The sequence below is a fragment of the Physcomitrium patens genome, chromosome 7 (assembly GCF_059467195.1).
Source record: "Physcomitrium patens ecotype Gransden chromosome 7, ASM5946719v1, whole genome shotgun sequence".
NCBI classification, from domain to species: Eukaryota; Viridiplantae; Streptophyta; class Bryopsida; order Funariales; family Funariaceae; genus Physcomitrium; species Physcomitrium patens.
In genome coordinates, this window is record NC_143416.1 from 15,193,824 (window position 1) to 15,217,500 (window position 23,677).

General features: G+C 35.1%; 1 protein-coding gene and 2 long non-coding RNA genes across 4 annotated transcripts; 1 reads left to right on the top strand and 2 right to left on the bottom strand.

The window, feature by feature from the left end:
• The first annotated feature begins 5,477 nt into the window (after positions 1-5,477).
• Positions 5,478-9,770, top strand: LOC149988583 (uncharacterized). Its single transcript, XR_016504245.1, has 2 exons — positions 5,478-7,375; positions 8,363-9,770. It is a non-coding gene; the product is annotated as an uncharacterized LOC149988583 (long non-coding RNA).
• Positions 9,387-14,407, bottom strand: LOC112284706 (uncharacterized). 2 transcript variants are annotated; one of them, XM_024524808.3, is made up of 4 exons: positions 13,017-14,407; positions 12,158-12,769; positions 11,057-11,629; positions 9,387-10,924 (listed from the first exon to the last, which is right to left on the bottom strand). In XM_024524808.3, exons 2-4 carry the CDS (start codon positions 12,750-12,752, stop codon positions 10,269-10,271), a joined length of 1,824 nt encoding a protein of 607 aa, XP_024380576.1. In that variant the 5' UTR covers positions 12,753-12,769; positions 13,017-14,407; the 3' UTR covers positions 9,387-10,268. The 2 variants fall into 2 exon arrangements, with proteins under 2 accessions (XP_024380576.1, XP_024380575.1); XM_024524807.3 differs by having other exon boundaries at positions 12,158-14,407.
• Positions 14,408-18,864: 4,457 nt separating this feature from the next.
• On the bottom strand, positions 18,865-20,546 carry LOC141045646 (uncharacterized). The gene is made up of 2 exons (XR_012217943.1): positions 20,291-20,546; positions 18,865-19,945 (listed from the first exon to the last, which is right to left on the bottom strand). It is a non-coding gene; the product is annotated as an uncharacterized LOC141045646 (long non-coding RNA).
• Between the last annotated feature and the right edge of the window lie 3,131 nt (positions 20,547-23,677).

The window sequence follows — 23,677 nt, forward strand, 5'->3', positions numbered from 1 at the left end:
ATGATAGTATTCAAGTAAGTACCGGTCATTCACTATTCTTCCTCAATATAAGTCAACATCCGATTATACCAACAATTCTCCATTGTCCCATTGATACCAACAATCTAACAACAAAGGAGTTTATACAATGGCTTACAACAACCTTGTAAGAGGCACGATACTATCTTCTTATTACATAGAATCAATAAAAGTAATATGTGGATAACCACCGACAATACAAGACCTTTGAAAATGATAACTAAGTATTACTCTCTAATGCCAACCTTCCACTTGCTACATCAATCCAAGTCCTCAAGTTAGTACTTCAATGACTTGGATCTTTTCACATTTTTGAAGAAATTTTTGATATTGCATACTGCTTCGAGCTTTTGCCACATATTCAAATCCATTTGGTGTCAAGATAGACAGAGTTTGCTTCAAGAAAGCACTGGGCTCTTAGTTGCCACTAATTGCTCAACTAAGTCTTGAGATAAGAAAGACCAATTTTGTATATATATATATATATATATATATATATATATTACACTTTTAGGTTCTATTATACCAAATATATAAGTCTTAAGTTTCCAAAAAGACCCAAAATATGATAAAAACCTCTAAATTCTTAAATATCCTTATAGGATATTATTCTTCAACTTCAACAACTCATATCTTCCAATCGGACTATTCAAACATACTCAAATTTTACAAGAAGTACTGATGTACTTCTAAAAACTAATAAAAAAAATTTCAACTACAAATTCGTTGCTAATCTTAAGATATCACCCAAATCCTAACAGTAGCTTCAAACCCTAGGTTTTATACATCTGTGTGCAATTTTCTTTATATCTCAAAAAATAAGCACTCAAATACTACAAAATTTTTATGTATACCTTCTTAACATAATAATCTACCTTCTCCAAAAGATTTGAGCCAAAAATTTGTCCAGAAATTTAAAATATGGCTCCAACCATTACTATAAACAAAATCACTTACTTACTGCCTTTGATATGGATGTGCTCACTTTAACTCTCTATAACTTTTTCATCCAAATTCTAAATTCATCAAAAAACACATGAAAAATATAGTCAAAGAAGTGTTCTCTTTAATCCTAATCGCTAATCCTTTGTTGCTCTCTGTAAACGTATGTTATATTCAAAAGAATAATAATAGGTATGAAATTGATACCTTAACTTTTAGCTCTAATAACTCCTTCATAAAAACTTCAAATCATACAAAATTTGCATCCAATCCATATCCAAAAAACCTAAAATTGCTGATCTTAGCCTCCAAAGCTCAAATGACCTCAAAAAAGAAACTCTAATTTCTAATAAGGCCTTAGGCAGCCTCCTTGAAGCCCATTGAGTATGGCCTTCAACCAATAGAGATGAAGATCCCCATTCCTTGCCTTCATCCGACCATGCTTTGCTTTCATCCCTTCCAATAAGCCTCCTACTAGTTAATATTTTTATCTTTAGGCTCTAATCTCCGCTTAGGACTTCGTCCTAAACATTTAGGTCTTATATATATTTTTAATGCCAAAAAAAAAAAAAAAAAAAAGTAAAAAAGTAAAAATAAAAAAATAAAGTCTCTTATACCAATTCCTTTTAATTTAATCTACTAACTACTCTAATACACATTTAGATTTATTAACATATTATATGTTCTAATTAATTTTTACATATTTTAAGCAATTACAATACGACACCGATATTCCATATTTTGTAAGTCAAGGAGTTTCATATTGAACCAAGACGCTTTTTAGATCAATATCAACCACCACTACTACTATTGGTTGTAATTGATGACCAACAAGAGTATGAAGTGGATAGTAATTTGGAGCATTGGTAACTTTGCAGTGGCAATGGACCTCCACAATTTCAGTACAAAGTTCTTTAGAAAGGTTATTCCATCCACGATGCAACATGGAAACCTGCACAAAACTTCATTCATTGTCAGAAAATCATTTAGAAATACCATTGAAAGCAAAACGAGGATGTTCTACATTAAAGGAGGGAAATTAAGTGTAACATGGCATGAATAAGATATTTGTATTATTTACACATAAAAATACGTAGTTGGAGTTGTTTTTAAAAAGTTTTTAGAATTGAAGTTAGAGTAGTGGTTTATGTAGGATCCACCATAGAACCTTCTAGAAAGGCTTAGGACAGTTATCATGGTAGGATCTACCTATAGAGTCTTTTAGAAGGATAGTTATCTTAGTAAGATTCACCATTAGAAATATTCTAGAAAGTTCTAGAGATAGTTGAACAAAGTATAAATAGAATTGACTGATGCCATTTGGTCAAGTATGGCTTCAGACTCTTTTTCTAAGTAAAGTTTGGTTGCTTTTTCTTGTTATGTTCTATTTTATTCTATTTGGTTCTATTTTCTTTTACTCAGTCTTGTCTTTCATGTTCCATTCCGTTTAATTACTTTCAGTTTTGTTCTGGTATGCTTAGACTTACATTTTGTCAAAATCTTTATTGTAATGAAATTGGTAAGATTTTAGATCTTAGAAAATCTAGTTATATTTTATCAACATTATTAAGGATATGGCATCTTTAATAAATATTAATCATTTTTTTAATAATAAAATAAAATAGTAAAATTATATATATATATATATATATATATATATATATATTCTAAAAATTAATCATAATAAAAATATATATATTAAATTATAATAATCATATTATAATTATTAAAAAATAAGCATATAACTTTTTATCAAAATAAATACATTTGGAGTAGATAAATTATTTTGGTATATTTGATAGAAAAAAAAAATTATAATTTAATAAGATATATTTTATATAAATTTTTTGGTATTTAAAAATAAATTATAATTTTTTTTTATCAATATTAATTTTAAATTATAAATATTGTATAAAATTTGATATTTCATGACATGCAAAGATCTATTAGTAACTAAAACTATATCTCTTATTTTTTCTAATACTTTCTTCTATTTTTTCTTAAACTAAATCAAAAAATATTAAATATTAAATTCTTCTTTTGTTTCAAATAAAAATGATCAAACTAAGTTTTTGGTGATTTAAGATCTTATAAACATTTTGTAATAACAAAAATTTATAAAGATTAATAATAAAAATTTAGTATTGTTTAAGGTATGGTGATGCTTTATATTTATTATATACATAAAATAAAAAAATTAAATAATAATATCAAAGTTATTATAAGAAATAAATAAATTAAAGATAAGAAAATTCGTATATATATATATATATATATATATATATGTATATATATTATTTGTATTTATAAAATTTAGTTAGTTATATATATATATATATATATATATATATATATACATACATACATACATATAGTTTTTTTGAATTTATTTTTAACTTAATAAGTGATTTAAAATCAATACTAGAATATTATTAAAAAAAATAGTTTTATCAATTATTATGTTAGTATGTGTATATATATATTGTTTTGTATATTGCATCCATTCATCTGTATTTTCGATTTTGTACTACTTCAAAACACTAATATATTTATGCTAGTTTCTGACATTGTACTATTTGTATTTATTTATTTATTCTATTATCAATTTTTTTAAAAATTCTTATGATTTCAAAAGATTTATCAAGTTTTATAGGTCTTTAAATTTATAATTATAATTATTAAAATGCACATATTTTTTTTTTATAGAGTGATGGTGAATGTTCTTTAAAAATGTTATATTATCCACTATTTTTCATATTTTTATTAAAGTCTATATTTTTTAATATCTAAGATTATTATTAATTAAATAATTTTTATTCTATTTTTAAAATATCATTGATTATATCTAATTTCTTGAAAAATTAAAAATTAGATGACAAAATTATATTCCTAATTTTATTTGTTCTTTCCTCTTAGAATACTTAAAACAAGAAGATTTGGATATTTTAACTATCTAGATATCATTGTTAGATAGATAAATGTATGGATGTCTAAATACAAAAATAAATATATGTATGGCCCTTTAGATGGATATACAAATATTTACTTTAAATATATATATATATATATATATATATATTTATATTTATATTATTTAAAATATAAAATAATTTATAGATATAATTATATATCCTCTTAGTTAGTAGTTGTCCCTTGAAAATAAAACCATTTTATATTGTTTTTTTGTTGATTTTAGAAAGAATATTTTTTTACCCTAATTTCTTTCTATGCAAGATTTTATTTTTATAACTTTTGTATTATTATTCCTTACTATATGCTACAAAGTTTTTTAAATTATATTTATTTTGTTGTAATTTTTCTAAAACTGAATACAGTAAATTATGCCATCGTTGTGGGTATCAAATGCTAGGATGATGATACCATCAATTGTGATTAGTTTGTGTCGCATTCAAACTGTAGTTTGAGTGAAATGCTACGCTCAACCTATGATATCAAAAACTTATAACCGTTTGAGAAATAATACGAATAAGATACTGGCTCAACACTGATTTTGGACATGCGTAGCACAAATTAGATTAGTCCCGAACAGAGGGTGTTAAAATTTGGTGATAATATGAATAAATATTACAACAACGACTGTCATCATCATACAAACTCTTTGAAAGAAAACATGAAATTCTCAAAGCGCACTACTTTATGAGGTTTGATAAGGTTAAAAGGCAGACGGCCCATCTTTTGAAGCAGAGACACCTGAACTCACAGAGTTATTATTGTACATCAAAGGCATTGTTTCTGCAGCAAAACCACTTCTCAGTCCACCGTTTCTATTGTAACGAATGCACTGTTTCATGTACTAAGTCGACATGCACAAGATAATTGCTTACTTGGTAGCTAGTGTGCGCTAGATACATCATCTGCCAGGTTCACTGGAGGCCACTGATTCCACGGGAAAAGCATGAAATGATCTGAACAGGGTCATGGTTGCGATGAACAGATGCAAGATTAAAAAGAAATGCTCCCTCAAATGAAGGCTAGGACTCACAAAACTCGAAAAAACAGAACATAACATAACAAAACAAACAAAACAAACCATAACAGCAAGGCTTCAATCACGGGCAACTACGTCTTGATCGCCTGATGTGGATTCCAGTTTTCAAATCGTGGTCGCCAAGTTGTAACCGTTGCTGCACGGTGAAGGAACACGACGTTTCTAAAGTCCAACCCAGGGATTCAGCAGACCGGAGCTGTTGGTACTGAGTACTGGGATTCGGAATTGGGCTGACCAGTGCCACTGAACTTTGTGTGTATTAAAATGATTATCTGAAGGTGGAGTGTTTGCATGAATGGTGGCCTTGTAAGGTAAATACTTGGCCCGATGCAGTACCTGCGATCCCAAATCATTGCCAGACGAAGCGTTGGGAGACGAAGGGAGCTGCAGACTTCTGTTCAAGATGGTCCTGATCTTACGGCCACACTGGGCCACCATGTGCGCTGAGAATCTAGGATACGCAGCAAGGGAACACAACAAGACCGAGTCCACGAGCAGATATTTTCTATTCAAAGCAAAACAAAGATGCAAATAATAGACATGTCTGGTTAAAGAAAACAATAATTACCGATCGACTGCGGAAATGTCGAAGCACATCAGTAAACAAGTGGGTCGCATGAATAGAGGACAGGAATGTACCTTTCCCCCAATCACTCCTGTGATTCGGAGACAGTGAGAGATGTGCGACGGCGTCTAAGCTTGAAGTTGGCAAATCCTTGGAAGGTCCATTGGCATAGATCGCCTGAGGCGTGTTGCGGTGAGTTCGGGTGGAACACGATAAAGAATCTGCAATTGAGGTGAATCAGTTGTGGGTGAGTCAGGATTGTTTGAGAGCTGTGCGTCCACATAACGCGAATTTTCTTTTCAGCGTCACTGGCATTTCAGGAATGTCTTTGGCGAATACTATAGTCGACGTGTTGCATTACCCTCTTCAGTTTCCAGGATTCTCGCAGTGTTTTTGTAATATCCAGGTTTTACTACGCAAGAATGTAGGGACGCACAGTGGGGGACTGTTTCCCTTTGTGAAATCCACGAGGGCTCCTTATCTTAGCCCGATTTTGCTCCTCTTGCTCATGATCTTGGCCTCTAACGGTCATGATCTGACTGCGGATGCGGCTCTGGCGTAGGCACGCATGGGAGAGGAATTTTTGACTTGGTCCTGATGCGGTGCGTGGCCTATCATGGATGAAGCGCCGGGGCAGCACAGACCAATTAAAAATGGCTAGATAGACTGCCTTGGTTTGTACGGCTCGAGCAGTCGCGAGCTGTTGCTCCGTGAATATGGTGAAAGCACAGAAGCATATGTTGTGCTATTCCTTTCGAACGTTTACCCGAATCCTGCAAAAGCCTTGAATCTGGATTGAAAACTAGGAGAACCCCAGTTGGACAACGCCTCCCATGTGCCGGCAATGCAGGATCTGCTTTTGTTGATGTTTCTTGTAACATACTTGTTGTCTCGACACAATTAAGGAGTCTACTGTGCAGTGACAGAAAATTATCCAAGACTCATATTGTCGTACTAAGTTCTCCATGGTGCGAAACACTTCAAATCTTGTACAGAACTTTCTACGAACACAGTAAGCGGTTCGAAGAGAGCTTCTTTTCATTTTTTTTGTTTTTCCAACACAAAATGATACCCAGTTGATATTAAAAGCAGAATTAAATAATGCAATTTATTGCATAAAAGTGTGGAGAAGTTAATTTGCCATGTGTTTGTTTTTTGAATAGAACTTACTAACAGGAATGTGCAGCATGTTTTGACGTCTTTAACTATGTTATTAAAAAATAGGTATCTTCCCTGGTTTGTTTGTCGCACCTCTGTGTCTTCACGATTCTACATCTGTGATGAGATCAGCTAGCAGTAGCTATATGTAAAGCGTTGTATACTACTAGAGGCAGCTACATGTAGCAGTCATAATGTTTAGTTTCCCCTGGAACAAGATGTATGAGAAAAATCCATAATAGGATCTGACAGAGAAGCCTGATTGTGCATGATGTGGAGAAATCGATTCTCATTTCTTTGTCCCATAGAGGAAATTTGTTGGCTAGTATTTGTTGTAGTCTAATTGTTTGCCAGCCTTTGTTGTGGCAAGTTGTTGCAGTCATTACATCTGACAAGTAACTGTAAACCCATGCTCGCTCACGTAGGTCCAATCAGAGCAGACACTCAAAAGGCAAGTAAAGTTTGCAAATTCCCACCGTTCGTATTTACCACATAAATCTTTTCAATGTGCCTGACTTCCTACTGCAGTAAAACTTGCTGAGACGTCTGGAGTAAAAGCTTATGGAAAAATCTTTGTCAAGAGTTTCAACATGCTTGGATCAATAATGTGGTCGCAGTGGTCTGCTGCAACCTTACATCCTTACATGCTCAAGCGACTCACAATGACAGCAGCTATGCTTCAGGTACAATGTACCATTTTAGTAAACTTGTGTCAGAGATAGTCCCATTCTAGGTAACTACGGTATTAGGCAAGGAGCTATTTTAGTATGAACACTCGTTCAAAAATTTGAACTGTGCAGCTCGTTTGAAGGCTCTATGAAACAACCGTCAGGAAGTGTTATAAAAGAAAAAAAGAAAAAATCTCAATGTTGCCAAGAAATTGAAATGTGGACTCTTTTTAATGCAAGGGGAGTTTCATTTTCGAGCTAATGTACTGTTTACTTTGGCTGCGGTTAGGCTCTACAGAAGAGGACAACAGCTATTACTTCTTAAGCGTGTAACTGAAGCCAAATTATTTGTGTTCAGAGTATATCAGACTTTAGACTTCTGCACTTTAAGAGGCTAATAGAGGTTCTGTGCCAACGGATGTACGTGTAGATTACATAACTGTGAACAGAGATAGGGGTGAACTTTCGTTGCTCCTGGGCGCATTAAATGAAAGTACAGGGTGAGATGGAAGTACAACATGTAACTCAGCAGTATTTGTTAGCATTCCCGCCTAGAGAGACGCAGGCTTTTTACTGTCAAATTCTAAAAGGGTTGACTACGAATTCTGTCCAATTTCTTTTACATCTAAAGTATATACTGTAGCAAAAAAACTTCTCGGTTTTCGATTAAAATAGACACGATTTCTCCAGCATCCATTATTGTTGTTCAGCATTGTGTACTTTCGAATTCGTTGTCAAAGCTAGCGCGAGGATGAGGACAAGGGCAAATCATGTAAGCGGCACACTGAAAGTGGAGTGAAATTATGTGACCCTGCCAATGCTGTTACCGCTAAAGAGTTTTCAACTATGGATGCATTAACCAACATGACGCACAAACTGGCAGTGAATTTATCTTTATATGTCGTACTCTTGGTACAAATATGGTGAGGTTGTGCTCCTTGCAGGCAGGTGAGCTTACTGACGATTCTGCATTGTCTGTAACTGTGGTCTTATAAACGACAGAGCCAAGGAGCAGGTATTTGATAATTCAAAGACGGCTATTTTATTATCATGGGCTGCTTGGTGCTTGCATATACTCTGAGCAAATCGATTCATCACCTGGATATTCTGAAACGGAACAACTTCCTACTAAAGAAAATGCAAGCGCGATTCTGTGAACTCACCAAGTAAGGATCAGTACATACACGATGCCAGAATCCCTGGAGGACTTTGAGCACTATCACAGCTCTGAACGTTTAACCCACAGAAGTTTTTGAAGCAGCCAGCAAGGACTAAAGCAGTCTGCAGCAGCAATTCTATCCACAAAAATCTATGACAAGAGAAACAGCTTTTAAATACCTGAGTATTCTGATTCGTGCAGTCTTGATATGAGGCCGTATTACGTATCTCGGCCAGTTCAACTTGTTTGAAGGGAAAAGGCTCCGGTGGGACCTTCAGTACCTTTCGAGTTCGCAAATCTGTGACAGGTGTTATTCAGCATCGCAGTGGTCACAGCACTGCAGCAGAACGTCGCATCTTGACAGGCCAGATCGTCAGGCGTGTGCCCATTCCAATGGTGGTATTTGCGAACTAGGATCTCGGTCAGCTGTATAGAGCACCTAGACTGTCCTACACCTCACAACTGATCCAGTGTAGATATCCGCTTGAGTTGGGCAACTCGTGCACATGCAAGGTCAACCAATTCAAGAATTTTTCACATCAAGCTCCAGTCAGAGTGTAATCCTGAACACAATCTCCACTTAAGACGCTGTTTGCACGAGCAGAAAATTATTGCTCATCTGAACCCAATAATGCCTTACGCAGAATTAGTTATGACAACACTATACGATCTCCAACATACCGTCTCGGGCCTTGGTCACACAGATCTGACTGAGCACCACATCAAAGTAGTCCTGTCGAGCAGAAGAAAAGACAGTCATCACTAATACAAATAATTGCCACATTAACCTTTCATTACAGACGAACGAACTGAACATTCTGCAAAGTTTAGAAAGTAAGCCCAGAGTGAATGGATACCACCCAATCGTAACATTGCAACAGTTCCGCTTTTATTTCCTCAAAAAGCTCACGGAGTCAAGGCCGTACCTTTCAGATGAGGCCAACAATTTACTGCTAGCTTCATCAATCTTTCTAAACTAGTCTCAAACTCGGCGCACAGTGCATCAAGAATCTCTCTCTCTCTCTCTCTCTCTCTCTCTATGTCTCTGTCACAGTTTCCGATATCTGAACTTCCATGAAAGCCAAGAGATGGCATCGAATGTACATGATGAGTGTCTGTACAGCTGAGGTCCGTTCAAGCGTAAAAAACAAAAAGATAAAGTTGCCGATTGCCCAAGTGTCAGCCACAATCTGCAGAGTTAACTTGCGACCCACAACCTGGAAGATTTCTGATCCCAGTTTTGTACGAGAAGGTAGATTCAAAACATTTCCAAATAAAATTGAATGGAAGTATATATATATGCAAAAAAGAGCCGCAGTGTAAGCCGAAAGCGCATATTCATCGTAGAAGCCCATGGAGGTGGCGTATAAGTTTTTCAGACTTGTCCACATGAAACTTGGGTCTTCAAAATCCGCTGTATAGTATTAGTTTCACAAAGCAGCTACTCCTTTTGAGTCATCCACAGCATGCTACTGAATTCGGATTGCAGCTTCAAAGCATGACATCCGCAGTACGGTTTGATCCATTCTTCGTCCAGGGATGCCTCCAAAAGTGCCTCATACAGGCCGCCAAAGGTTCCATTACGTGATTCAAAGGCTGCTATGGCGGAAATGGTGAAAGTGGGGGGAGAAGAAAAGGGGAAAAAGAAAAGAAGAAAAAGAAGTAGAAGTGCCTACTGGTATACAAGCTAAAAACAGCCCTGTGCAAAAAAAACGTTATAAAAGCTTTGCTAAAATCTTTCCGCAGCCTTCAGGCCGCTCCCACGCCTAGAAAATCAATGAATGCAACCGGCGCAGACTGCTCTGGCTGCGATGCTGACATTTTGGCAACACTCAAGTCAAGAGTGCTATCGGATGTAACCCATGATAGTCCCAGCTTGAGAGCAGATCCACTATCTTTGCACAACCTCTCTTGGCGATGCTTCACTAGGCCGGAGAATGCCAACGTAGAAAAATTCGCAACCTCGTTCGCTGTGTCTTGTTGCGAGAATGCTGGCCCACAAAGGTTTTCATGTTGATATCTTCCAGTATTGTACGCAGTGCTGCATTTAAACTGAAGGCTAGAATGCTGTTCTTGCAGAATCTCAGAGCGTTCAGTGCATGCGCCTGTAGAACTCCTGCACTCCTCCACCAACTTGTTACTGTGGCCAAAACAGTGGGGAAGGGATTGATTCCAAGAAGATCTAACAGCGCCAGGATGGAGACTCCCCTGAAAATTTGACTTCAATCCAACACAGGACATATCCGGTGCTTGATGATTCATTGAAATGACGCCCGATTTCTCATCATGCGCTACTATTGCGCTTGTCTGGAGCCCGGAGGAGATCTGACCGTCGATGGAATTACTCTGCAGCACTTGCTGCTTGTCGGAAACAGTCGAATTCGGCAAGCATACTGACCTGGGATCTGCGCAGCGATCGAATGAATTCTTAGAAGAGAGCTTCTATAACAAGGCATCTCATATATAACCTCAATCGAACTGAGTTCGGAAGACTGGACGATAAGGATCAAAGCCATTCTCGTCAAGTAGATATGCACCTCCCATTGGCTTTTGCAGGACGGGCGCGGTTATTATTTGCGCATTTTCGGAGTTGCTAAACTTTGGCGACTCGATAGTCACATCGCTAAGAGGACTAGTACTCATGTTTGTCGGTCGATGGAAGGCGCCGCCGGAAATCTGCGGTATACTGAAACCGGTGGGTAGAGGAGGAGAGCCTCTGCCGGTACAAGGAGACCTAGCGAGCCCTTCCGCAGACTGCTCGACTGTCGCATACTTCGACTCAATCCAGGCTGTGAGAGCTCCCTTCGAATCGTGATGGTAATTTCCAAGTGCGGAGGTATTGATACGGTTACCCTTGCCTCTTCGATGTACCGGACCTTTGATACGGCCGTAAGTTCGTGTCCGTTCACGGGACTGTCTTGCCGTCACAACGTGCCAGTGATTCTTCACCGCGTTGTCTGTGCGGCCCGGAAAGAGGCGCGCGATCAATGCCCACTTGTTGCCGTAGCGCTTGTGTGCTATAAGCAGCCGCTCTTCCTCTTCTTCCGAGAATGGGTGCCGGTTGATGCGAGGGTCCAGCTGATTGAACCACCGTAGCCTGCAGCTTTTCCCTGTGCAGACAAGGAACATCACTGGATTAGTCTTCTTCTTAGAGCCTTCAAACAGAACCTCTTGGAAGCAATATCTGATCATCTGAGTGCTGAGAGAAGTGATTTTAGCATGTAAGAATTGCCGTTCGATCATGGCTTGTTTCTAGATTTCTGTTCAACAGTTCAAGACTAGCCTGCATTCTTGATGTGACCAAAATGTACCTCTCTTTTCTAGTTGCAATACTATGACCGTACAACTTGAACAACTACAATTCAAGTGTTGCCAAAGCTGCATTTTGGTTTCCTCGAGGATCAAACGTCTGATCTTACGCCGCATGCTAACGAAACTAGAACTCATTCAACAAGTCAGCTACTGAATGTAATCTGATAAAATGCAGAACCGGCTTTAAGGCAACGGTGGCCTGGATAAAAATGGCTTCCAGGCCATCGTACGCGCGTACGCTGATGATATGGCGCTAGAACTAATAAGATCGCAATAATCTTACTTCTTGAATCTGCACAGCACGGGAGGATGCAAAGAAACATTACCTGATCGACCCTGAAGTTTCTCTGCTATGAGATTCCAGTTTTGAGGTCCAAACTGGGACACTAGTTCTCGCAGCTTGTCGTCTTCCGCTGGACGCCAGTGGCCGCGCGGGCACTGCTTTGACTGCATACCCTCGCCATCTCGACCTAAGGGAATTTCCATGTCTTCGTTCAACTCCTTCATGTCGTCCTCCAAACTCCCATGTTCCGTGTCATCGTCGCTGGATATTTTGAAATCGGAATTGAATTTTCTACAGCTCTCCACAGACTGTACACAACAGGCGCGCTCATTGGCGGACATGCTGAGCATATGAAAGGGAACAGAGTAACCGACAGGAGTGCCGGAGTCGGACCCGAAGTTTGAGGTTTTCTCGCAGTCTGTGGTCACAGTCTTTGGAGCTGAAAAGCCTGTAATTTGGAAAAAACTGGTCCGACCACCCCCGCAGTACTCCTTGCCAAGGTGCACCGAACCGTTGTGGAGAGTTTCCAACTCTTGAGACTTATGCATAGATCGCATCCGTTCTGCTTCCTCTGCGAAGTGATGGCCCATGATCTTGGTTGCGTCGGCGGCCCAGCTCCCCCTTACTTCGATTGCCATGGTTCCTGAGGAGATGTCTGAATGAAGAGAATAAGCAAATCTAATATGTAACAAAACCTCCCACGGAGAAACAACTGATGCGCGTCTGAAAGAACTTCTGCCAGTTTCAATTGATTCCTAGAGTGGACTAGTGTCCACGACTAAATCGTCCTGCCATAAAAACGTGCACGAGGGAGGGCTCAACAACAAAGAGTGTCTTTTATAAGAACCTATCAGTGATAAAGTTGATTACATCTAGTAGAGTACGTGAATTGGCGGGTAAACCTTATCGAGTCCTTGGATATCCTGTTTGTAAATAGCAGAGTGCAGCAGCAGTTCAGGTTTCAAATGATGCTCTAAATCTTTAACTTTGCACATGCCACCCGCGATCTCTACTTGGGTTTCCCTCATGTGTGCCTTCGTAAAGCTTCGGGTTTCAGTTCGGCCATGAACACCGAACAAATGCATGCAGTGATTGACATTGCCCTCGTTTTCAGTCGACGAACGCCCCTTCAAAATGCATTTAAGTTGTTACCTATTCCTTTGAAAGCTAGCACCTCCTCTGTATGCACGAATCTATGCTCCAACATCCTCACTTTACAAGGTCGCACTGAAACTGATATCCCAATCCCACGTCATCTACAAGGCCTTGGTCATGGAAAGGGTTCGCAACATCTCAGATAAGCTCCGAAAAACATCGAACAGATTGAAAGTGTTCAAGTTCAACACAACACATTACCACATAGCCAGCCTACCCTTTCGTCTTCTTCTGTTCACTGGATTTCAAGCAAACCTTGAATAAAGCTAGGGGGGTAGTTCGGTGAGATCGCGAAGTACGAACCACCTGGACTGCTGCCCATATGCACACGCAGTCAACCTCTACAACCGCTGCTCCGTTAACTTTAGCTAAGTTGTCTAAAACACCGCATGCGGTCTGATCTTGACAGCAACTGGTGCCAGTGCAATGGAATTAGCCATGGTGTGCTTGCCAAACCAAAAGTCTCCAGTATGAGGAACCAGTGACACTATATATGCTTCTAGATGCCGCACGCAAAGCTTTCTGGTGAGCTTAGATAGGACAGCAGAAGACGGGCTTCATGACGACCAGAGTACTGCAAGTGGGACCCCAGCACAGAACACAGCAATGCACGGAGCCTCCTTCTTCAAGGAAGGTGCTTCAGCTTTGCTAGAACAACGACATAAACAGATGCTCAATGAATAGAAAAGGCCTGACACCAAGAGTATTGCTAAAAAGAGCATGTAAGTTTCGGCTGGACGGACAGTATAAATTTTGCAGCAGAACATGGTAACAGCTAAAGTAAGGATGTATGGGGGGAGCCGAGGACGGAACGGAGGGGGAATGAAGAAAGACCACACTGAGAACCGGATGGCGAGAAACCCGTCACGCGGCTCGACGATCCAACGGATAGCAAGGCTTGAAGACGACGAGAGGTACAGTAAATGAATGATCCAATCTTGTTAAGCGTGCCCGCCAACGTGCGCTGAAAGGCTGGCTTTTGTGCTTTTGTTGTTCCTGCGTTGGAGGGAAGAGCGTGATGGTGTTCAACGCTGCATCTAGCACAGCAACGGACCACTCGCAAGACAGCCAGGAAACCAGACGACGATGAAACATAAACACGATCTGGGACGGAGCTTTGGCAAAGGGTCACCAAAGGGTTGTCGTGATCAAGGTGTGGGGATGGCATCATGAAGACGAAGAATGGAACCCCCCTTCTTGCACCATAAACGAGGTACAAGTAGCTGAATAATTGAAAATTCAATCATAACGCACCTGATCTTTAAGAGTCTGCTTGTTGCACCGCTGCTTAAAAACAGCCTCTTCACAGCGAGAGATTCCTTTCTTCAGTGATAATGGGCCGCTGGAAACACTTGCAAGAAGGAATCGTGATGCTCCGATTTTAATTTTTTTTTAATTTTTAATTTCAATTTTGATTGTTTTTCTTACCGCAACCAGGTTACTATGCGGTGATCATCGACATCCTGCTCCACTTCTAGTCTACCTGATATCCATTTCTAGTAACCCCACTTTGGATCAACGCGTCTGTGAATCTGTGTGTGTTTGATTTTTTGTCTGTTTGTTTGTGTCTTCATTCCTTTCCACCTCCCCCCCCCCCCCCCCCCCCCCCCCCCCCTGCTACCTAATGGTTCTACCGAATCCTTTTTTCTGTAGACAGAAGAAGACGAAAAAAAATTGTAAGATTTTTTATGTTTTTTAAAAATATGTTTATGATCATTGCAAAAACATCATTAAAATAATGCAACAGTCTGAACATGAGCAAAAATCTTCTTGCCCCGCAATCCCTCCTGCCGCTTCCCAGAATGGTACTGCCAATGCTGTTGACTTGCGCAGGGTGTGAGGATTTAGGGCAATAAAATATGCAGACTAAGTTATTTGAATGTATGGATGCTGTTGTTGTGTGATGGTGTGTTGTGTTTTTTTAAACCCCTTCGGAACCTGCAGTGGTGAGATTCTCAAAACTTGGGTGGTTGAAGTGGCAAATCCAACACCAAAATCCTTTTAAACTGGATCCTTAAATCAATATGTTTTATCAGTAGAAGTTTCAAGTCTAGCCCCACATGTTCCTTGTTAGTACCCAAAACCTATGTAAGGTTTCATAGGTATACAAGTAGATAAACATATACAGAAAAGTTTATATTTCTCGTTACTTTATATATGTATATATATATATATAGAAGATGGGTAAAAATAAGGCCAAAAGGTTCCATCATGCATTCATGACCATTTAATTGCAAATAATGTAGAATAGATTGTTATTGTATCTGGATCCATGTCAACACAAAGAATAACATCAACCTCTCTGTGAATGGCATATGCCACTATCCAGCCATTATTCTATAACCCTAACAGTGCATTGCCTTATCACCAAGAATCTTGTAGCCTCCAAAGTAAGGTTTACTTACCCACGTTAACACAATTTTGTTTGTTTCACATTTTTTTCTTCAAATGCTGAATGTTCCCTTGTTGTTGTTGTTGTTGTTGTTTTATTTTAGTTTGATTATTATTATTATTATTATTATTATTTTCTCATCTAGAAAAATGAAACAAAGTATTCAATTTTTCTTCCCAAGCAGAATATCTCTAAGGAAGGAAAGGGAAGACATATGCAGCAATTAGCAAGGGGACATGGCTTTCATTCATGTTAGCATTCAGAGTTCACATACTTAGTTGTCAAATGTGGAGTATGGTGTGCATGGACAACACAATGCAAGCATGGGATGTTGGTTTAATCTTCATGAAAGGCAATATAAAGTTGTTGTTTTTTTGAAGGTGCAAATTCCATATCATGTTTCATCAAACTTCTAAGCCCTATTCACCATGGTAGCCAATGGCATGTGTGTGTGTGTATACATAACATTAAAAGTTGAAAGTTTGGTAAAAATAGCATTTTTCAGTTTTGGAGACCATCCATCCACATGACACCCTTTGTTTTTGCTTCAATTGTAACTTTTGAAAATAAAATAAAATAAAACAAAAAGGTAAAAATTTTTGTTGCCTTGGAGAGTTGTGAAATGAAAAAGGATAGAAATAGGTGATGTTGGGATATTGCCTTCTTCATTTATTTTTTTTAACTCCACAAATCATGCACAGTTTTCAATCTCTTTGTGCTGTGGGGCTTTTGTGCCTGCAGATCTTGGGCACTCCCTTCCATTCTTGCTCTATGATTCATTTTATCTTATTTTGTTTTTTTCCCACTGGACTAGGGATGTTGAGTGACTCTAATTGCTATTCTAGTATGGCAAAAAGTATACAGAAAAGAGACTGTTGATATGTTTAATGAGGGTATCAAAGGAGTCAAAATCCTTAAAAGACACTAAGTGTGTTGACGTTATTGTTTCTCTTTAGGCAAATGTAGAAAAAAAAAAACTCCATACTGTTAATGGTAATATAACATCTTCAGTTATTATAACCTGACCCAAATGATTTCTTAAAAATTGAGAGAAAAGGGACTGCAGAGGAGAATTGAAGCTTCCAAGGAATGGAAGTAGCGCTCTGTTCCAAACATAACCCAGACTCAAGGTAAGGAAACCCCATCCAAAACCATACAAAATAGATAAATAATATATATACATGATACACATGAACATACATGCACACACCACAACCATAATAATGGCATAACTGCCTGCAAGGAGCTTTGGTAACAGCATGCTCTCATCTATCCTTCACCCCATTCATTTCTATTCTCAACTTCAATTTTACGTCATCATGGACAGATTGTTCATTTCACACTGTATTTACTTATGCATGATTTTCTTTCTTTCTAAAATAAAAATAAAAACAAACACAACAACAAAAAGGACCCTCCAATTGGAGTAAGTTCTGGTCTTGAGATCTGTGCCCGCAAGCTGAGCCTATATTTGTCATTCGCGTCTATTATATTCTATTTTATTTTTAGTTTTTGCCTCAGAAACAGGGCAACCAACAATCTTATCAATGCAATGAGTTGGTTTCTTATCATTTAATTTTATCCTGTAAAAGCAGAACCTGTCACCACCACACCAGTCAGTGCCCTTCTTCTGGTGCTGGATTTTCTGATGGAAATGCAACATCTGGTTCTTTTTAAGTAGTTTTTTCTATTGCTGGATATGGACAAGGAAATCAGGAGAAGTAGGGGTTTTTGTCTTTTTAGCTATTTCTTATCTTAGCTCGGTTTCATCATCTCCAACAAAACAAACACCCTCTCTTTCCTTCTTATTAACCCACAAAGCAAGAGCCCAAAGCAAGAGCCTTCTCAGCACTTTTCCCAATCATTGGAGTGTTCCATCTAATGCATATATAAAAGATTAGAGAATTGGTCTAATTCTACACATTCATGTTTGTGTGTGTCTGTGTGTGTCTGTGTATGTATGTATGGGTATATATATGCATAGAGAGTGAGAAAGGTGAACTTTTGAAAAGGTAGTCTAACATGATTTGAAAATAGAAATAAATTACAAACATTTGAATGAGATTATATGAGATTATATGAGACTATATGAGACTAATATGGTCAAAAGAAATCTTCTAAACTGCTTGTAGGTTTTGTGCATGTGTGTTTTTTTTTTAGTTTATTTTTTTCCAACTTACTTTTATGCCTACAAAGATAACCCTCTTCTTTGCTTGTCTACTATGCAAGTTTATTTGTTCATTATTTATCTAACCACAAGCATATTGGAAAATTATTGTCCAATACCCAGCATTGAATTGGGGGGGGGGCAAGGATTGTAGTCCTTTCAACAACTTGCATGAAACTACCCCTTCTTCTCCAATGGTTCCCTTCCTTGCTTTTTATTTTTTATTTTTATAATTCCATTTTTAGTTATTAAAAAAATAGTGTCTGTTAGATTAACTATTGCAGAAAAGGGTAAAGAATGATATCAAAAGTGAGGCAGAATCAATTGTACAAGATCACTGCTTCTTTGCAACAGAACAAGGGCAACGCCTTTATTTCAAATGGAATCTTCAAGTATACATATATACACAAATATATATTTATAGCATGAATGGTGGAGTCTAGTTTATTTAGCCATTCATATTCTACAATCTTGTCACCTCTCTCTTTGCTTGTCTTGAATTAGGGTTGGAAGTGTTTTTCCCATGTGAGATGCTTGTGCAGGGACCTCATGTGCGGTTATAATATTGTTGTTGTTATTACTTGTAAAGAGTATTATTTGTTTAATCTTTTTTTTAAAAAAAAACAAATGCTTCATTATGGCCTATGTACCCCTATTGCTGGAGGAGGAAGCAAACTCCCATTCCCTTCAAGATTATCCAGAATCAAGCTGTGAATGGAAAATAATTGACAAGTCTTCCCCCTCTGAGCACTGGTCAATGCCATCCTTCCTTCTTCATTTGTCTAATATTGCCCTTTCATTTATTCCCTTCTTCCCTAAAAATAAAACGTTCCCTTGATCATTTGATTATTTTTTTTGACGTTGGTGTTGTGTTGCAAAAGACAGGAATTGCAATCATGTGATGTGTGTTGAACCCAAATCCAATCTTCTAATCTGAAATTTAAAAAGACTCATCCATTTGAATAAAAAAATAAAAAATAAAAAACGAAGATAGTGCATTGATAACATGTTCCATTCATTTTGCACAATTGGAATATGGTTATTTTTTCTGTTTGTTTGTATTTTTTTTTGGTACAAAAGGTATATTTAATACTTAGGCTAAATATCATAGTTTTAAATGGCTACTTAGGTCCTTATTTTGCCAGCGCAAGTCACATCTAAAAGATTAAGGAATGTGATATATGCCTAAACACCACTTTTTCTTTTACATTAATATGTTGTAACAATTCCATTGAGTTTCATCAAATGCTGTAACTCTTAGTATATTTATGATTATTTATGATTTGATTTAACTCTTAAAAAATGTTTTACAATTATGTGGTTATTTTCATATTCTGTTGCACCTGGTTTAATTATGACCTGAACATTATCAATATAATTGTACTAAGGTTACCTCCTTGAGTGTATACCACCCTATACTTCTCATTAAATATAAAGACATGACATTGAATTTGAATGGTTGTTAACCAATGTTCCTTGAATTATGGGTTTACTGCCACTGCACAATCAACAGTGGATTTTGTTCTAACGTTTTTTTTTGTTGTTTGATTTATTATTTTTTTTAAAAAAGAAAAAAACTGAAATAAAACTTTAGCACAAGAATCAAATACATAATTTCATGTAGGTATGTTATTAAAAATTACAGAATTACCCTCTAGTCCTTAAATGTGAATGCATTCAAGGTACGCAAATCACACTCATGTTCATAAAATATTTAAAGTAATTTATGTTTTTTTCAACATCTTGAATTATAACCAAAACTTTAACTTGATTTGCCAGTAAACCAGTATTTTATATAAAGAATTTTCCACATTTAGAAAATATGATGTTAAAGCTCAAAACATATATTCCAAAAAATCCATGACAAGAAGTATGTGAAAGTTGTGAAGTGCATGATCCATAACATTTGTAGATGTAGGCACAAAAATTCTTGGACACATAAAAGCACCTTCTGCACACACACAAATGATCCAACAAAAGAGTAACAAGTGTGGCATAGGCAGCACCACTCTCAAAGGGTTTTTTGTTTCATGTCAGAGATTTTCTCCATCCATCAGAACATGTTCTGTTGTTCATTCATCCACGTAACCCCCAGCCCATGCCGCATCCGGAAAGATCTTCACAAGATGCCAAGTGGAGTCCAACAAGGTGAGTAAGTAGCCTACGCAAGGGCCATGAAGAGATGGCGAGACGGTGCTCAAGGAATGTGAGGCACCCAATTGAGCCGCATCACAATACAACAAAGGACATGATTTGGGGCTAAAGGCACCTTGGTCATGGTCTCACTTTGGTAGTGCGGGTGCAATCACATACACACACACGTGGAGAAGATGAGATGAGATGGTGGATGGTGTGGGACAACTGGCATGAGGGAGGGACACAACAACGTGCACAAAGGCAAACAAAGAATAAAAAGGGAGGACGAGGACGAGGACGAGTTGTGGGAGGAGAAGGATCTTCACCTTTGCAGTGGGTGGGGCCAAGAGAATGGCTGTGCAATCCAAAGGATAATATTTTGAGGAGATTTGGCGCTTGTTTGGAAGTCCATTTTAGGGCTTCCATTGGGCCAAGTGTCCACATGGGTATGGGGCCTGCAGCACTCTGCACCTGTTCAAAATATAAGAGCCCCCCACCCCACCTCATCTTTCATTTCTCATATATATATATATATATATATTTTAAAACACTTGTTGGGAGGAGGGGGGGGGGGGCGGGTGCATAGAGGAAAGAAAGAAATTAAGGAAGGTACGTGAATGAAATGTTGAAGAGCTTTCTGCTGTTGATTTAAGTATTTCAATAAAACTTTTGATAGTATCTTGCTCTAAACTCTGAAAATCTTTTTCATGAAAGTAAAACTACTTTGACCAAGTTCTTATAATTATCAGAGCTGTATCTGGCATATTTGTATGGTATACATTTGTTCAATCATTTCTAAAAGAATTGTATAGTTTGAGGAATAAAATTGTGAATTTTTATTTTTCTTGATATAATTACTAAATGTTAGTAAAATTTTAAAAAATCTAGCACACATTTTTTAATTTTAGATTTAATTTTAAAAATCTAAATGTTTTATATTCTTATCAAATATTCATCTTGAAGAAGAAACTTTAGCACAAGAACATTATTTATTTTATGTTGAAAAATATTGTAGAATTAATTGATGTATATATATATCTATATATATATATATATATATATATATATGCAATCTGCAAAGATATTGTGAGAACTTAAAAACAAACTGTGTCTTGAACAAAAGATGATTATATTACCAAAAAACATATATATTAAGAAAGAATAAATACATAATTAATTCATAAATTATCTATTTGATTCATTATCCTGAAATTTTAAGCATTTATTTCTTGTAAACATCATTGTGATTTTAATTTTAATTTATATGTACATCAACTGAAAAAAAAATCAATGTATTTATTGATAGCATGAAAAGAAAATATTATTTTAAAATTCATCTTTTGAATCTTTAAAATATACTTAAGATCTTTGTAAAAATCTTTAGTAAAAATAAAAAATTGTATTTCAACAACTTATGTAATTAGATATTGTATGTAAATAACAAGTTTCTTGCCTATAAAATATTAAAAATAAAAACCAAAACATGCTTCAATCTGAATACAATAAATAAAATTTAAAAATATACATGTGTATATATATATATATATATATATAGACATATTTTATCATGTTAGTTTATTTATTTAATTATTTTAAAATTACCTTTGTAGTAAATTTTTAAAAATTATTCACTCACATATGATTTGTTCAGCTATTTTTTATATTTTATAAGATTTTTAATAAAATAATAGAATAATATAATATTAAATACATTATTGTTTTTAAATATAATAAATAGAAAAAAATTTATTCAAAGCTTAAATTTAATTAATTTTAATATAAATTAAATTTATTAATATTATAAACAAAAATAGTTTGAATTAGTTTTACAGAACAGACACAAGTTTATATAAAAAGAACATTATGTGAGAAATACAACTTAAATCAATGCCTTTATTGATTATAATATCACCAAAAGATATCTTTATTCACACACATGTATAAAAAAAATATAATACCACCAAAATATCTATACAATTTTTATTTTAATTTTATTATTACATTATATATTATAATATTGTTATTTGTTTGCTTTTTAGTAAATAATTTCTGCCAAATAATAAACTAAATTTATAAATTTTATTAGAAATCTAAGTTTTAAAATTTTTTGATATGATAATATTTTTATTTCAAATTCAATAAAATTTATTTGATATGAAATATAATATATTATTTAAATATAATATTTTGTAAAAACAAAATTAAAAAAATTAAAATTTTAATAATTCAAAATACTATCTTAAGTTTACTAATCTTATAAATTTCTTCCTAATTTGTTTTCAAGATATATTCTATTACTACATTTAATCACATGTATTTTCTTATAAATTGTCTAGTAGAATTTGTATACACCTCTTTGACAATTGTATTAAAGTCTAAAACATCACAACACAAATTTTGTAGAATATTTTAAAAACTTTTCTAAAACAATCTTAAAATTAATGCAAAGAATTATTACAAATTGCAACCAATTTAAATAAAAAATAATTTCACATGAAAAATCATTTGTGAATGAAATTTATTTGAAATGTTAGAAATAAAAAAATAAAAAAATAATAACAAGTAGAACTTACAATAAGAGTATTTTGTTTTTCTTTTTGTAAGTAGAAAATTTATGTCAATTTTTTGGGATATATATATATATATATATAAGATGATCCCAAAATATATATATATATATATATATCATTCAACTTCTAAAATTACAAAACAGGTATTATTTACTAAAATTTAAGAGTTTTAAACAAAAGTATGCTCCTATTAAAGTTATATATTTTTTACAACCCTAACTAATATTTCATGACCATTTAATTGTATTGCCTATATATTTATTTTATTTTAGATATCTTAAAAAGTCTGTAAATTCATAAGGGGTAGTACTTTAAATTATAATTATAATTTTTATTATTTTTAAGAGTTAATTTAGATTAATTGATGCAATTTTAGGGTTTAATATTTTTTTTATAATTACATACATTAAATTTTAATATAATAAAATTTAATTTAATAGTTTGTGAATATTTTATACCTACTATAAAAACAAGTATTATGTCTATTTTTTTAATATTATATTGAAGAATACATGATAAAGATACATTTTTTTTGTAAAATTTAAATACTTTTTAAAAAAAATTATCAATTTTTATCTAACATAAACTTGTTTAAGTAATTTTTTTTACTATATTAACTTGCTTTATTTCTTAATTTTAATAAAAAAAATTTTCATAATTAAGTTTATATTTAAGATTGAGCTTTGAACAGAATTACACTGGTTTTAATTCACATTATTTATCACTAGAGTTGGTAGAAATTTTGTTGCTTAAAAATTTTATCAAAATTAATAAAAATAAATTATATATATATATATATATATATATATATATATATATACATACACACACATAAAAAATTAGCTTATATTAATTTTTTTTTGTGTCAAGCAATATCATTATTTATTTATTATTATTTTTTTTTGAACAAGGATTTTTAAATTAGACATTTTATATAAAAATAACTATTTTTATGCATTATCATGATAATTTTAACTTTCTACATATGATTCTTGATTTTTTTTCTTTTATGATTTATATTTAATATTTATTAAATATTATCTCTCTATCTATGTATATATATATATATATAATGCAAGAAAAATAACTTTTCATATAATCAATTATCTATCTATATGATAAGAAAGTTTAGAAACAAAACAA

Excerpts from the sequence above, each read along its gene's own strand:
- LOC112284706 (XM_024524808.3), bottom strand. The coding sequence starts at position 12,752 with ATGGCAATCGAAGTAAGGGGGAGCTGGGCCGCCGACGCAACCAAGATC. Across the intron at positions 11,630-12,157 it reads GAAACTTCAGGGTCGATCAG|GGAAAAGCTGCAGGCTACGG; the intron begins GTAATGTTTCTT and ends TTGTCTGCACAG. Across the intron at positions 10,925-11,056 it reads CCTGCAAAAGCCAATGGGAG|ATCCCAGGTCAGTATGCTTG; the intron begins GTGCATATCTAC and ends ATCGCTGCGCAG.